At 47.7% G+C, this 13,679-nt stretch overlaps 5 protein-coding genes; 2 read left to right on the top strand and 3 right to left on the bottom strand.

Moving 5' to 3' along the window:
- Positions 1-440: 440 nt before the first annotated feature.
- Positions 441-1,563, bottom strand: FFUJ_01888 (uncharacterized protein; the record flags this gene model as incomplete). XM_023573696.1 has 6 exons in its annotated part: positions 441-518; positions 573-739; positions 793-892; positions 944-1,074; positions 1,128-1,259; positions 1,317-1,563. 6 exons carry the CDS (start codon positions 1,561-1,563, stop codon positions 441-443), a joined length of 855 nt encoding a protein of 284 aa, XP_023423704.1.
- A 1,871-nt stretch (positions 1,564-3,434) lies between these two features.
- On the top strand, positions 3,435-3,983 carry FFUJ_01887 (uncharacterized protein; the record flags this gene model as incomplete). XM_023573707.1 has 3 exons in its annotated part: positions 3,435-3,666; positions 3,752-3,856; positions 3,907-3,983. The coding sequence occupies 3 exons, from the start codon at positions 3,435-3,437 to the stop codon at positions 3,981-3,983; spliced, it is 414 nt and encodes a 137-aa protein (XP_023423705.1).
- Positions 3,984-5,876: 1,893 nt separating this feature from the next.
- On the top strand, positions 5,877-7,501 carry FFUJ_01886 (uncharacterized protein; the record flags this gene model as incomplete). XM_023573718.1 has 4 exons in its annotated part: positions 5,877-6,226; positions 6,589-6,802; positions 6,954-7,115; positions 7,166-7,501. 4 exons carry the CDS (start codon positions 5,877-5,879, stop codon positions 7,499-7,501), a joined length of 1,062 nt encoding a protein of 353 aa, XP_023425610.1.
- A 158-nt stretch (positions 7,502-7,659) lies between these two features.
- On the bottom strand, positions 7,660-11,004 carry FFUJ_14407 (retrotransposon HobS hobase; the record flags this gene model as incomplete). The annotated part of the gene is made up of 1 exon (XM_023573729.1): positions 7,660-11,004. The coding sequence occupies one exon, from the start codon at positions 11,002-11,004 to the stop codon at positions 7,660-7,662; it is 3,345 nt and encodes a 1,114-aa protein (XP_023425612.1).
- Positions 11,005-11,374: 370 nt separating this feature from the next.
- Positions 11,375-12,571, bottom strand: FFUJ_14406 (uncharacterized protein; the record flags this gene model as incomplete). The annotated part of the gene is made up of 1 exon (XM_023573740.1): positions 11,375-12,571. One exon carries the CDS (start codon positions 12,569-12,571, stop codon positions 11,375-11,377), a length of 1,197 nt encoding a protein of 398 aa, XP_023425611.1.
- Positions 12,572-13,679: the final 1,108 nt, after the last annotated feature.

Below are 13,679 nucleotides of genomic sequence, written 5' to 3' on the forward strand. Positions count from 1 at the left end.
TTGGACTGGAATGCTGACTGCCACCACGTCGATGAACCGTTTCCGGCCAAACGGCTGGGCGGCTGGATTAGCCGTTTCCTAAAATATGCATCTCTATAAGCGCATTTCTTTCGTGCGGCTGAGATTCCCCATGTTCACAGTTTAATCCGGATGAAGAATGTGTGAAGTCTACAGCCCTATACTAAGTGAGACATGCTGACCGGGCAGCCGGGAAGCCACTTGATCTTAAGGCTGACATGACAAGGCTGGTATGTTCAAACGCTGAAAGCGACAGTGAGCATATGTATGAAAGGAGGGTATTACAATATTGATGGCGTTGGAGCCTGCTTGGTGTATATGCCAGATGCCTATCTACGTGCAACCCAAGAAGAAACATTACTGGACTTGCATTATCGTCTTTAAAACTCATAAACTTTATATCGTGAAGGGAATGTGTGTCATTATGGTGTGAACTCAAGAACGTGCTCTGGATGTGGGTTGGCGAGGAAGTCTGGGGGCAGTGTACCAGGAGGAGGAGCCTGCATCAAGGTTCATTAGCATTCTGGTCAAGAATTAAGTCAGGGGATGCTAACCTGAAGCTTCTCTGACCACTTCTTGATATCTTCGTAGTTCTTGCAAGTGTGCTTGGTGTTGAAGTCGGGGAATGCGCTGGGGTTCTTCCTGTCGTACCAGACTTGTCCAAGAACACCGGTATCGACGTTGCACATGAGAACTTGCCGAATTGTGTCAAGGCAGTGTGCTACAGTAGTTAGTACTGGGAACTTGGTAGAGAAGGGCGGTGGTGTGACTTACTGACGTGCAGGCGGAAGACCTCTCCGTCGTTTTTGAAGGCATGCCCACCCAGGGCCTTGTAGTGGTCGTAATTAAAGTAGAGGGACTTGCGGACGAGGTTCTGTGAAGAAGTTAGCCATTGTTTCCTTTGATCTTGCAATTGAGTTCATACCAGACAGTGAAGGTGATGCATGCCCTCAACATTGACGATGAAACCGCCGCCATGCTCAGGACTGACTTGGACGTGGGCATCAGTGAGACCGCTGGCAATTCCGTCTTCATACGAGATGACACCAGGTCGATCTTAACAATGTTAGTCAATGCTTTAGCAAGCTGTTCAAGAGGCAAACACATACAGTCGACACCGAGTGACTCCCACGCTTCATCGACTTTAGCAGAGCCGTTCTTGCGGAAGTCATTCTCCTCCATAAAGTTTCCATCAAATGGTTGTTCGTGGTATTTTATCGAAACGTCCTTGAGAACCGGTGCTGTAATTGAGAGGTCAATTGATGGTTCTAGGCGGGGTGATTGAGTCGAGGACTTACACCATGATGTTGTGTGTGCAGCACATGTCTGGTCAATGTTGAGATATGCCATTGAGATCCAAGCACCAGTGAGTGCCGAGATGAAGATAATTGAGAGAAGAGTGAAGATCCATCCGACGCATCTGCATGCAGAGCATCGCCGTCTTCGAGGAGGGACATAATGGTAGGATTCTGAGTCTTCGTCTGTATCTTGACCATCCACGAGAGGGTTCAAGAGTGCAGATTCTTGTTCTTGCTTGGGAGCCATGTTTGCAACAATTGAGAGGTGTGAACAATAGAAGACAAAACAATTGATGAACGAGTTGTGTTTAAAGGTGAGGCGAATCTGAGTAAGACAAGAATAGAGTCAGAAATGAGAAGAAGGAAATAACCCAAAGCTCTCGAGGTTCTGATAAAATTAGAACGGGAACTCTCGAGACCCTTAACATGACGATATTGAGCGGCTGACACCCATAGTGCCAACTCAATGCACACTGCCGATTCAGCCGGCGCAGTCCAGCAAACTCTCATGCTCCAGATGAGGCAATCCGTGGTTATCACAGCCCTCACAAAAGGTTCTAGACATGGGCATCGGAAGAGAGGCTTTGGAGCTAGTCTAAGCAGTGAGATACGCAGAAGTGAGATAGTAGTACACGATAGTACCGACTTACACGAGAAACGAGGCGGGCACCAATCACCGAGACCCAGACAAGAAGCGATCATACCTACATCGACATAGCGCACCTCGTGAAGAAAGGCTGAGATGTGTTTAGGCAGGGCTGGATCCCGCCTCCGCATCCGACTTGGTATCGCGCTAATGTACCAAGACCAGAGAAGTTGCTCTCCGTGACCAGACGGATCAGAAAGCTGTTGGAAGCATCTCGCCTTGGAGGGCGATTTAACTTCCCACAACCGTGAGGCTGAGGTGAATCTGACCAACAATGCTCCCTGCAGAAAGCCACAATCGCTACAGTAATGTTTTGGCTGCGCTTCTCTTTTTCTTTTCAAAAAGATGGCTTTGGTAGTTAAGGTTGTAATCGTTAGCTACTAAGACGTGATGGGAATGAGGCTTGCGGGGGGTTGGGCAGAACGTTGGTCTTGGTGGTTTAGCTATACGAAGTCGATCGCTTCTAGTCCGTGCTGCCGAAGTTCTTCTTTTTTTTAATTGACGACATCGAACCCCATGATTCGCAATTGGGACGGGTAGATCATATCGTATAGCAAGGGTTTAGATCAATCCAAGACATTTCCGTCCATCAACTACATCATCAATCCCAAAAGGGCCACCCGAAGATGGATCTTATGCACGTCTGACACGACATATTAACTTTCTTGTGCTATTTACAGTTCAGTATGTCTTGGAGACTTACAATGGTCCATCTCTAGACTCTTATCCAACGTGCATTAGCTCCGCTCACTAACACACCTTGATCATCGTGCTAGTTGCCCAGATCGTGGCTGTTTTCCCAGATAGGGTAATTATGCTGATTTCTGAGCTCAGCGAGGCTTACACGATAGCTCTCCCGGGTTAATCTCTGTAGCTAGCCAGCCACGCTGAATATCAACCAAGCTAACGAGGCATCACGATTGCGAAGAAGCTAAGGTAGGACTTCAATGATGCAAAGCTCCTCGGAAACTGCGCGATCGTTACCGTGAGAGGGAAGATATGAGTGCTCAGCCTTGGCGTGGTCCAATGGAGAGCCTCGTCCGGATGGTGATCCCCTCCACGTGCAACCTTGGGTTAGCTGTGAGACTGATACGAGGTTTTGCTTTTCTAGCTTAGACTTCACGGGTGTTAGTCTCAGCAGGCGGATGAGTTGTCTGATGCCGTAGGATCCGACGCCATCGTCGACTTTCGCTTGGCATACCGAGTCTGGATCTGGGAAGTAGACTTTCGGAGTTGAGAGCTTCCAGTGTGCTTCTGCAAGCTTAAGTTTTCTTGATCAAGATGATCATGGGATACTTTTCTGTACATCCAAGAGGCGTCCATCCTTGTCCATAAAGTCGGAGCTCCCATCCTGAGCTGCAGTGTTTCCTCACCACCCTTCTCACCCTTCTCTTCAGCCTTAACTACCCAGCACCCACCCTCTTCTCTGCTCCTTCACTCTACCATCTTTCTGTCCTTCTTCAGACATCAAAATGAAGTTCACCGCTGTTACACTCCTCACTCTCGCTGCGGGTGCCTTGGCGGCCCCGGTTGCTGAAGCTGCCCCCGAAGCTGAAGCTGCACCAGGATATGCCAAATACGGCGACTACAAGGGCGCAGGTGAGAACCTGAAGTCTTATCCTAGCTACGGAAGCTATGGTGCGAAGCCAAAGCCAAAGCCTAAGCCTGCTCCGGCCCCTGCTCCTAAGCAGTATTCTAGCTATGGTTCGTTGTGTCACCTTTACACCTTACTTCTCACCTAAACTTTGAGCTGTGAAACTGTGAAACTGTGGTATTGATGGTCTTCCAGGAAGCTACGATTATAAAAAGTACTCATCCTATGGCTCTTATAAGCGTGAAGCTGAAGCTTCTTCTAAGAAGCCAGCTGCTGCCCCTAAGAAATACACCAGCTATGGTTTGTCAACCCCCTTAACCCGTGAGACTGTGACTCTGACCATCTTCTAGGTAGCTATAACTATAAGAAATACTCGTCTTATGGATCTTACAAGCGTGCCAAGGATTGGATTGAGTCTCTCTTCTGAGTTCAAGACAATAATGACGCATGATGGAAGGGAATTTGGAGCTGAGACGGTACGCAATGGCGTAATATATGGCTGTTCGTATGAACGACTTACGATTCTCAGCGAGAGAAATGCTTAATGTTTATGTTTGGAACGATTTTGAACTTGATGCAATCAAGTGTTTCGGTTTTCACGGTAGTACAAGTAGACTGTTATATATTCTTGGACTCTCTTTAATACTATTACATCTTTGTTCCAACACAAAGCTCATGTGAAAATAAGTGCTATATATTTAGTTAAAAAGGATCTATGGGTTTGATCAAATTCTGGCAACTAAAAGTTCTTTTCACTCCTCCATCCTCAGAGCAAGCAGTCACCGGATTTTACTCCTGGCTCAACTCGGCCCGGGCTAAATACTATATCTCAACGTTACAATCGTACCTTCGCACCTCTGCATCCCGTCAACACCACATTTTCATGCCATGACATTCTTGTGACTACCATGTTCTTCTCGCTACAAGCACTATTCCACGTCGTTATATTCTTATGCTGTCATATTCTCTTTCTTGCGCTGTCAGCTCTCATTCCATCCCGCTCGTGATGTCACCATGTCTCTCTGTCACGATTTCTCTGTTACCATTTCTCTGTCACAATCTCTTCTGGCCCATGCCGAGCACCCGGTTCGCTCCATGCTCCCACGAAAACCATCAAAGTGAAAATATCAAGTAAGATGCTAACAATTATTTTCCGAACCCCTCACAAACCCTGCTGGCACTCTATCATACGAAGGGTACAGATGTTCAATTCCGCTCTATGGCCGCAAGAACCAACTCAAAAACGACTATAAATTACATTGATCAAGCCCTCATGAAGTAGGTAATAACTGTTTGATCAGTAAACGTTTAGTGGGGTTTGTTACTAGATTTCAGGTTTGGTTTGCTGTTTGAACTTGGCACTGTCGTGCACACCTCCCTAACTCGCTATCTCAAGACTGATTCCCAGCGGGTTTGTCTCATTGTTTTCACAACGACCGAGCAATTCACGTCGACCTGGCCAATTTATTTTCTGCAGGCTGGCAGGGTGCAAACAGCGCTCCACCGAGTGTAAAAGAACCCCTCGCCTTCTCCAGCCCTCGCTCTTCGCTCCTCTCTTCAACCTCACTCCTCTCTTCAACCTCAACGCTATCCCGTCGACAGCCTCACTGCGCCTCTTCAAGAGCGTATTTCGTATTGAGCTTGCGCTCTCCCGAGTTTGCGAAGATACCTCGCCCTCTTCAAACCACATCCCGCTCTCCAGCCTCAAAACCATTGCGTCGAGAGCCTGATACATTCTGTCAATAGCATCCTTCACATTGAAGTTGCATGCTTTCCCTATCCCGCCCTCACACATCAAATCCCTCGCGCCCTTGCGCTGTCTCATTCCTGCGTGTTGATATTCTCGCATTCTACGGCTCTGCAACAAGCGTTTCATTCTACATTATTTCATCCGAAACAAAGTATTCGACTCACTCTATGCTCGCAACCAAGCCATACGCGTAAGGCTTTTGACTATCGACGTTTATTCTCCGAGCCCCTTCCTGACGCCGGTAGCACCATCTCGTACGAGGGATACCTACGTGCGCGTAAGCTGTATGGCCGAGGAGACCTGCTCATAAACATTCAAAAGGTCCTCCATTACGACATTTGGGTACAAATACCGACCTTCATCGGAGGTACCAAGTGCAAGCGCTTCGCGACGGATATAACCCAACTGGCAGATCATCGAACCCGTTCACAGGCACATACTCCTCCAACCCTGCGCTAGGCGGACCGTCTCTTAACAAGTCGACACTGATCCCAGCAGCATCATCTTCCCACATCCCCCCAACATCAACGTCAAGCGACAAACCCTGAAGACTTTTCTGAAACAGACACTATGGCGCCTGGCAACCGGTCCTCCGGCAAGACAAGTAACCTCTTTGCTCCTGATGGTAATCTGTTTGCTCGCCATACAGGTAATATCAAGGCTAAGGCTGGGGAAAGTGCCCAAAATGCGATCGGGATGGGACAGAACGCGATCCTCTTGGCGAAGGTTGTAAAGACTCTGGTTGATGGAAAAAATACCCCTGAGATGCGCCTAAAGGCCCGCTCTATCCTTATGACCATGGGAGGCGTCGATGGTATTATCAACAGCGTCGACATAATCAAGACCGAGCAGACACACGAGCCGGAGCCAGAGCAGATTGGAAGGGCCGTTTGGGAGGCTCCTCATGTTGGAAAGCTTGTGTATTGTCCTTCTTCTAGAAGAGGGGAAATTCTGTATCTAAATCCCTCAACTTCCGGCATCTTGCCGAGGTTTTACCTAGATACAAGCGATCATTTCATTCTCCCAATCTGACACCCCTCTTCAGTGTATAACAATTCTAATAGTGATACGCTGGTCTTGAAGATTTGAGTATTGTGTTGTGTTGCTTCGGCGAGACATCGGTAGACTGTCGTAGGGTGGTCTGTGCTTGTGTTGTCTTAGGTAACCAGTATTTTGGTATTTGTATTTTTCGTGGCCCCGACAAATTGTTGGTCTTCGGCAAGCTCTCGTCGACATCTCGTCTACTCGTCTTTGAAATTCTCCAGTCGCTAATTCCAATTAGTTTCGTCACTATGTCCCGTATCAACTCCTATGCGAACGTTCTCCGAGAGTTCGTCTACGATCCGGAGGTTCAGCTGATCAACCAGTCCCCCGGCGAGATCCCATGTTTTTACTGCGTCTGCAACATCCACCGCGATCTCTCTCTCCGATGCTGCGCCGGCCCCTCGCCGGAGTGTTGTGTTTTCTGTGCTGACGACCGAAAGAAGTGCGGCTCTGTATGTATTTCTCTACCTCGATTGCTAGGTCTTCGCTGACATTTCGCCGGTTCCTCGTGAGTACTTCGGCGCAGTCCAGGCTTACTACCTGGCGATCGAGCGCCTCCAGGATCGTTTCGCCGATGAGGAACTTGATCCTACTCAGGTCTAGCGGGCCTGTGCTGCGATCGAGTCTTGCGGCGCGGCTTGGCGAGTAGTCGCCGACCGTACGCACAACCCTGCCTCTGGTGGTGGCAGCACTCTGGCTGCTACAATTCAGTCCCAAGACATTGCGTCCCTTCGGGACCTTCAGGCACTCCAGTGCCTTATTTCCGTATGTTTTTCGTCGAGGCTTCTCCGACTTCTCGGCTAACCTGTTTCTAGGGTGGTGTCGAACTTACTCCTGAGGAAGTGTCCGCTCGGGTTGCCTCTGCGATGCCCCTCTACGCCCGCAATGTCTCTGCCGCAACCCGCCTTCGTTCGGCGATCCTTCGCCTAGATACCTGCGAGGATGTCCCTGTTGAGGGCGAGGGGACCTGCGATGAACTCCCGTCTGCATTCGAAGCCAAGCCGGCTCTTCGTGCTCTGCTCGACGAGCATTCGGATAACCCCGTTCCTGACGTTCCAGTCGCTTTTGTCTGGCGTTGCTCCTGTCAGTCGTCCCGGCCAGTCTACTCCTGCCCGTCGCCGAGGCGCCGCCGAGCCTCCCCGCACCCCTGAGTAATTTGGCTGGGGGTTTTTGGTCTCTGGTCTTTGTCGTGTGGTTGGCGTTGGTTGCGCGAGCGTTCGCCGGGGCTTCGCCCCTTCTGTACTTTAGTGGTTTTTCGGGGGTGATGAATCTGAACCAAATCTTTTGGGCATCCATTCCGTTGCGTGACCTAATCTGAAATGATTTCTGTCTGCCGTCTAATCGCTGTGATCTCGGCGAGCCCTAGTTGCTTGAGAAAATTTTGGAATTTCTCACTGGTAAGGTTCTTAGTCAGGCCGTCAGCTATTAGCTGAGTTGATGGGGTATATATCACATCTACTGTCCCATTTGCTACTTCTTGTCTTAGCCAATGGTTGTAGATCTGTACATGTCGTAGCTTTGTGCGCAGCTTGACCAATTCCTCCTTGACTAGTCGAATAGTTTGTAAGTTATCGCATTGGATAGTCACCTTCGGTGGCTTGGCGGGGCCTCGCCGAGGGATCTTATCTTCCAGATTGACTTGCAATGAGGATATAAGCCGGCTTGCAAAGATAGCCTCTTTGGCTGCTTGTGATAGGGCAAGTAATTCCGCCTCGGTAGTAGATGTGGTTACAGTATCTTGCTTATTTGCTCGCCAGCTTATTACTCCTCCAAACAGTTGCATAGCAAAGGCCTGTGAGCTTCGACGGTCCACCGAGTTGTCGGCGAAGCTTGCATCTGAGGCTACCAGTAACCCATCAACCAAAGAGTTGTCATCACTTCCGAATTGAAGGGCTAAGTCCTTGGTTTGGGTAAGATACCATAGTGCTCTGTCTGCCGCTTCATGATGTTGTGGTCCCGGGTTTTGGTTAAATCTTGCTAATCGGCTAGCTGCAAAGGCGACGTCTGGGCGAGTCATCACCGCGGCATACATAATAGTACCTACTTTCCGTTGGTAACTATTTATGCTTTTTGGGCTTGATGATTCGGTATGTGGTAATAACTCTTCTTGTGCTATCGGGACGACTGCTCTGTATCTCGGTAGGGGGTCTGGAAGTAATCGTCGCATTTTGTCGATGTATACAGCTTGGGAGAGCCATAGGCGACGGTTCGGTCTGTCCCTTACGACCTCAATGCCTAAGAACCATTGTAGGGTCTTGCCTCCTTCGATATGATATATCTCTTGCAACTTCTTCATTAGATCTTTTGCCTTTTCTTCTTGTTCCTTCGGGTAGCAGAGGACGCAGTCATCCACATAGAAGAAAAATACTATATCGCCTTGGACCCAACAACAGTCCTCGCCGAGTACTCGGCGAAATCCCGTGTGTAATAGACCTTTCTCAAAGTGTTTTTGCCATAAGAGAGGTGACCTTCGGAGTCCATACAATGCCTTTTGTAGCTTGAGGACCACGCCGGGTTTTCGGTAACCCATCGGCATTTCCATGTATATGTCTTCATCTAATGTTGATTGTACGAATGCATTGACTGCATCATACTGGAGCATCTCGTAGTCAAATCTGGTCGCAATTGCCATTAGAACCCTGAAAGACATTCCGGCCAGTGTAGCTGCGTATGTGTCTCGGCCATCCTTCGCCTGTTGGTCTCCCCGGACCACCAATCTCGCCTTGATTTTTAGGAATCTTCCGTGTTTATCTAACTTGTAGACATACACCCAGTGACATCCGAGTATTCGGTGACCCTTCGCCGTGGTCTTGGCTACTTCTATCCACGATTGAGAGAGTTTGTGGTTCTCCAAATGAGCTTCTTCTGCCTTCTGGATTGCATCCCGGTACGGATGACTCTTTATGTTAGTATGTGAGCTAGGGAGCCTCTCTAGGAGCTTCCAATGTGTACCGACATAGGGCCCCTTTTCCTCGCCCAGTGCAGAGCTTATCCTATCCCTTTGGGCCTCCCGCTTTCCCGCACTGGATTGGTTTAGAGGCTGAGGTAAGCTCCCTCCCTCCGGCGAGTTCTCGGAGCTGGCCAGACTCTCTTGACTCTTGCGACCTTGGGTCTTCCGTCGGGTGCCCACATATATTTTGTGCTGCAGCGTCCCTGCCAGGAACGCTGCATTGAATGGAATACGATTTCTCGCTTGCATCTCGGCGAGGGTTCTACTTACTGGCTCACCACCCCTCTTCACCTTCAGGTCATCTTCTATTGCATGGAAGAAACCCGATGGGGGTGATTCCGGGGGTGTTGGTAATAGCTCGAATCTGAACTGGGTGTATGGTTCCGATTCCTCGCCTGTCTTCACCGAGTTGTCGGCTTCAGGGCTTATAAATTCTACATTTTCGTCAGTAATTTCATCTGGTTCTTCATTTGCCAGATGCCTCTGCCATGGATTAGGCTGAGTTTGCTGAAGTGAGATTAGTTCCTTGATTCGTTTCTCTATCGCCGCTAGGTCTTCGGCCCGTAGGTCATCTCGAAGGGTCGCCGTGTTTCCGTCGAAGCACTGGTGTTCATTGAAGGTAACATCCCGCGTTGAGAATACCTCCTTGTTCAACGGGTTCCAGATCCTGTAGGAATTACTTGATGTATATCCTACTAGGTATCCAATCCATCCTCTAGGGGTTTGACGATGCAATCTGTTGCGTTGCAGTTGTGCATCCTTTGTTAGTGCAAACGCTTTACATCCGTATGCTCTGAGGTGTGATAGGTCTGGTTTCGCCGACTGCTCGGCTACGCACTCCAAGTGGAATATCTCATACGGTGACTTGTGCTGTTTCCGAACCGACGGCGTACGGTTGTAGAGATAGGTGGCTGCCTTTATTGATTCAGGCCAGAGGTATTCCGGAATTTTTGCACCTGCCCTCATTGCCCTGCTTTTCTGGATAATAACTGCAGCTACTCTTTCCGCACCACCATTCTGAGCCTGTGTGTTTGGAGCAGATGGTTCACATCGTATTCCTTGCTGAACTATCTCGGCGTACACTCGTGGATGGGTCGTCGTGATCTCATTGTCGCATTCGATCACCTTCACTTTCTTGGAGTACTGTACTTCCATCATATTTAAGAAGCCTTTTAGCGCCGAGAGGATGGCGGGGGTTGTCCGATCGGTTGCATAATAGTCCCAGGTAAACCCTGATGCTCTGTCTGTGAACATCCATACCGAACTATAGCCTGCATATCCTGGTGACATGGGGTGGAAGTCTATGGCTATTCGATCTCCTGGACTTGCAACTTGAACCGACTCTCGAGGAGCGCGGCGTACCAGTCGGCGAGCTTTCGCCACTCCACATGCGTCACAGTTAACTGTGGTTATTCGCTGTATTCCTGTTGGAATCTCTGACTTTATCCGTACTCCTCTTGCAGACGTGGCTAGGCATCGGAGAGCCTCCGGCCCTGGGTGGCCTAACCTTAGGTGCCATATTAAGGTGTTACCTCTTAACGGCTTTCTCTTGGTCCACGTTGTATATGTGCGCCGTTTTGGAGGGATAGGAAGCGTGTTTACTGCTAGTCCAGCTTGTGTTGGTTCTGGGTCTTGGGGAGAATGCTCATATTCGAGCACTTGTTGCCCTCCGATCTCCGAGACCTCGCCGAGTTTTGCTTCCATCTGAACGCCGTAGACAATTGTTTCCTGGGCTTGTATCCCACCAAATTCCTCGTTTTCTTAGCTTAGTAAATGACACTAGGTTTGTGGCTAATGTAGTGCACAAGGCCACATCATAGAGTCGCAGTGTTCTCGGCGTGCCGTCGCTTGACTCGAGTTTGATTTGCGCTTCACCGTATCCCTCTATTGGGACCTGTGTTACTCCTGACCAAAAGAAGTCCCCAAGGGCTGCTGCCCTAAGGTTCTTCATTCGCTTTGTGTCCCTGAATATATGTATAGTTGCTCCTGAATCTAATAATACACTTTCATTCAGGGGGTAACGGTCGGCTACCGTTAGGCCTGCGCTCGGCCAAGCGGAGCCGACTGGATGTAGTCAGGCCGATCCTTCTAGTTTCAGCTTCCTGATTCGATCAGCTATACCTTCCTTGTTTTCTTCTATCCTTCTCTGCGCCTGGTCGGCGAGAGCCTGTACTGGTTTGAACCCAGTATAGGCCTTCTCAGGGAAAGCATAAAAGCAGTTTGATAAGGTATGCCTCAGTCCGCATGCTTCACATCTTCCTGCCTTATCTTCGCCGGGTCCTTGGCGAGGACGCTTCTTTCCTTTCCGCTCCTTTTGCCTGGGCTTCCTCGGGGTATCTTGGTCTTCTCCAGCCTCTTCCCCTCGTTCAACTAGGAAGGCTCCATGGCTTACTTTAGCTCTCTGCGTATCTGGCTGTGACGCTAGTGCTAGCCGAATATCCGCCGCTACCACGCCGATGGATAGGGTGTTGGACCGAACATGATTCATTTGGGTGACACTGTAGGCGTTTGCCCACGACTCTAGTGGGGTTGACCTTAAAGCCGTAATAAGATCAGGAAACCACTGATCTGCCTCTTCAGCCTCTTGCAGGCCTACATCTCGGGCTTCATTGATTGAGGTCCTCCATCGCTTAAGCCAGTCACTCGCTCCTTTATAGGTTGTGTATCTACGGCGTATGGGTTTCGCCAAGACTTCTCTGTATGCTCGGCGAGCCTCCTGCTTCCGCTCTGTTTGCGTTAAGGAGAACTCATCATGGAGAGACTGAACCCATTCCGCTAGAGTATCATCTTCTGAAAAATGGTGCCTCGCAATCCCTTCATCTACTGTATCTAGCACCCAATCTTGAATAATAGATGTCCTCCTCTTTAAGTCCTTATAGTTCTTCAGATATGTCTCGTATGTCGCCCTCATCGTGGCGACCGTTCGGTGATCTTTCTCCGTAAGATACGGTATTTGTTGAGTCTGTATTTCGTATTCGGTATGGTTTCCGTCTGGTTCGACAACAGGGGGATCGACTTCCTGCGTGGCTGTCTCTTGTGTTGATGAAGATGATGCTTCTATGGTAGTTGCCGCTCTGGCGGCTGTAGCGCTTCGCCGTCCTACCGCCGATATATCGGGGGGTACGGGTGCGACCACCTTAAGGGTGGGCTTATTGGATGCCGTTGGGTCGATGTAGGCCCATAGATCCTCATTCTTTGATTTGACCTTTAGGGCCTTGTACCAGCTGATCCACTCGTTGCTGGATTCAAGCCTGATCGTCTGATTGGTCATCGTTCTGAATGTCTTCGGCGAGCACTAGGCTTTCCTTCTCGGTTACACTTATAGTAGTTTTTCTTGCGAATGAGACTCTTAATTGTTGGAAAGCTTGTGTATTGTCCTTCTTCTAGAAGAGGGGAAATTCTGTATCTAAATCCCTCAACTTCCGGCATCTTGCCGAGGTTTTACCTAGATACAAGCGATCATTTCATTCTCCCAATCTGACACCTCATTCTCGTGAAAGCACTAAAAAGTTTGCGGCCAATTCGGTTAATGATAATACTTACCCTATATAACCCCATTCTGCTTATAAGTAACCTATAATTAAAATTATAAATAATAATTTTAATAAGGATATTTTAGCTTTATTTAACTTATTACTATAAGGCTAAAAAGATTATTGCCTTTTTTACTATTTTTAAATTTAATTTATTATATTATATATTATTATTAATTTAATTATTATTAATAATAATTATAAAATTATTAGCTTTTTTATTATTTATAAATATATAAAAATAAAAATAAATATAAAAAAAAATCTTTAAATAAAAAATAAAAAAATATATTAAATTAAATTTTATAATTTAATTAATTATTTTATTTTTTAATATTTAATTACTTTTTTTTAAATTTTTTTTAATTATATAATTAATATAATTTAACTTTAAGGCTTATTTAAATTAAATACTTTATAGTTTAAATTAACCTATTTTAATTATATAATACTACTAGTTTAATAAGTACTGTTCTCTGGGGAAATCCCCGGGAAATCCCCGGGAGTACTGTTCTTTAGGGATTTCCCCGGGAGTACTATTTCCCGTAGAAATCTCCCGGAATGCTATCCTTAGGCAACCAACATGTGGCAGATCCTCGGGTAATCTATTAGAAAATCTTCTTACTGTCTTTAACGCGATCTTTGTCAAGATCTTATTGCTGCCTTCTCTTCTCGTAACTGTCATTTCCATGCGATCTTAGCATTACGTTCTTTCTGTTATACCCTTTCTGGGTCATAATCTCTAACGCGGTCTTTATCAAGATCTTACCGCTACCTTCTCTTTATCGTGCTCTTGCAAACAGTTATTTCCGCGCGATCATATCGACATATTCCTTCTATCACGCT

The sequence above is a fragment of the Fusarium fujikuroi genome, chromosome FFUJ_chr01, assembly GCF_900079805.1.
Source record: "Fusarium fujikuroi IMI 58289 draft genome, chromosome FFUJ_chr01".
Classification (NCBI taxonomy): domain Eukaryota; kingdom Fungi; phylum Ascomycota; class Sordariomycetes; order Hypocreales; family Nectriaceae; genus Fusarium; species Fusarium fujikuroi.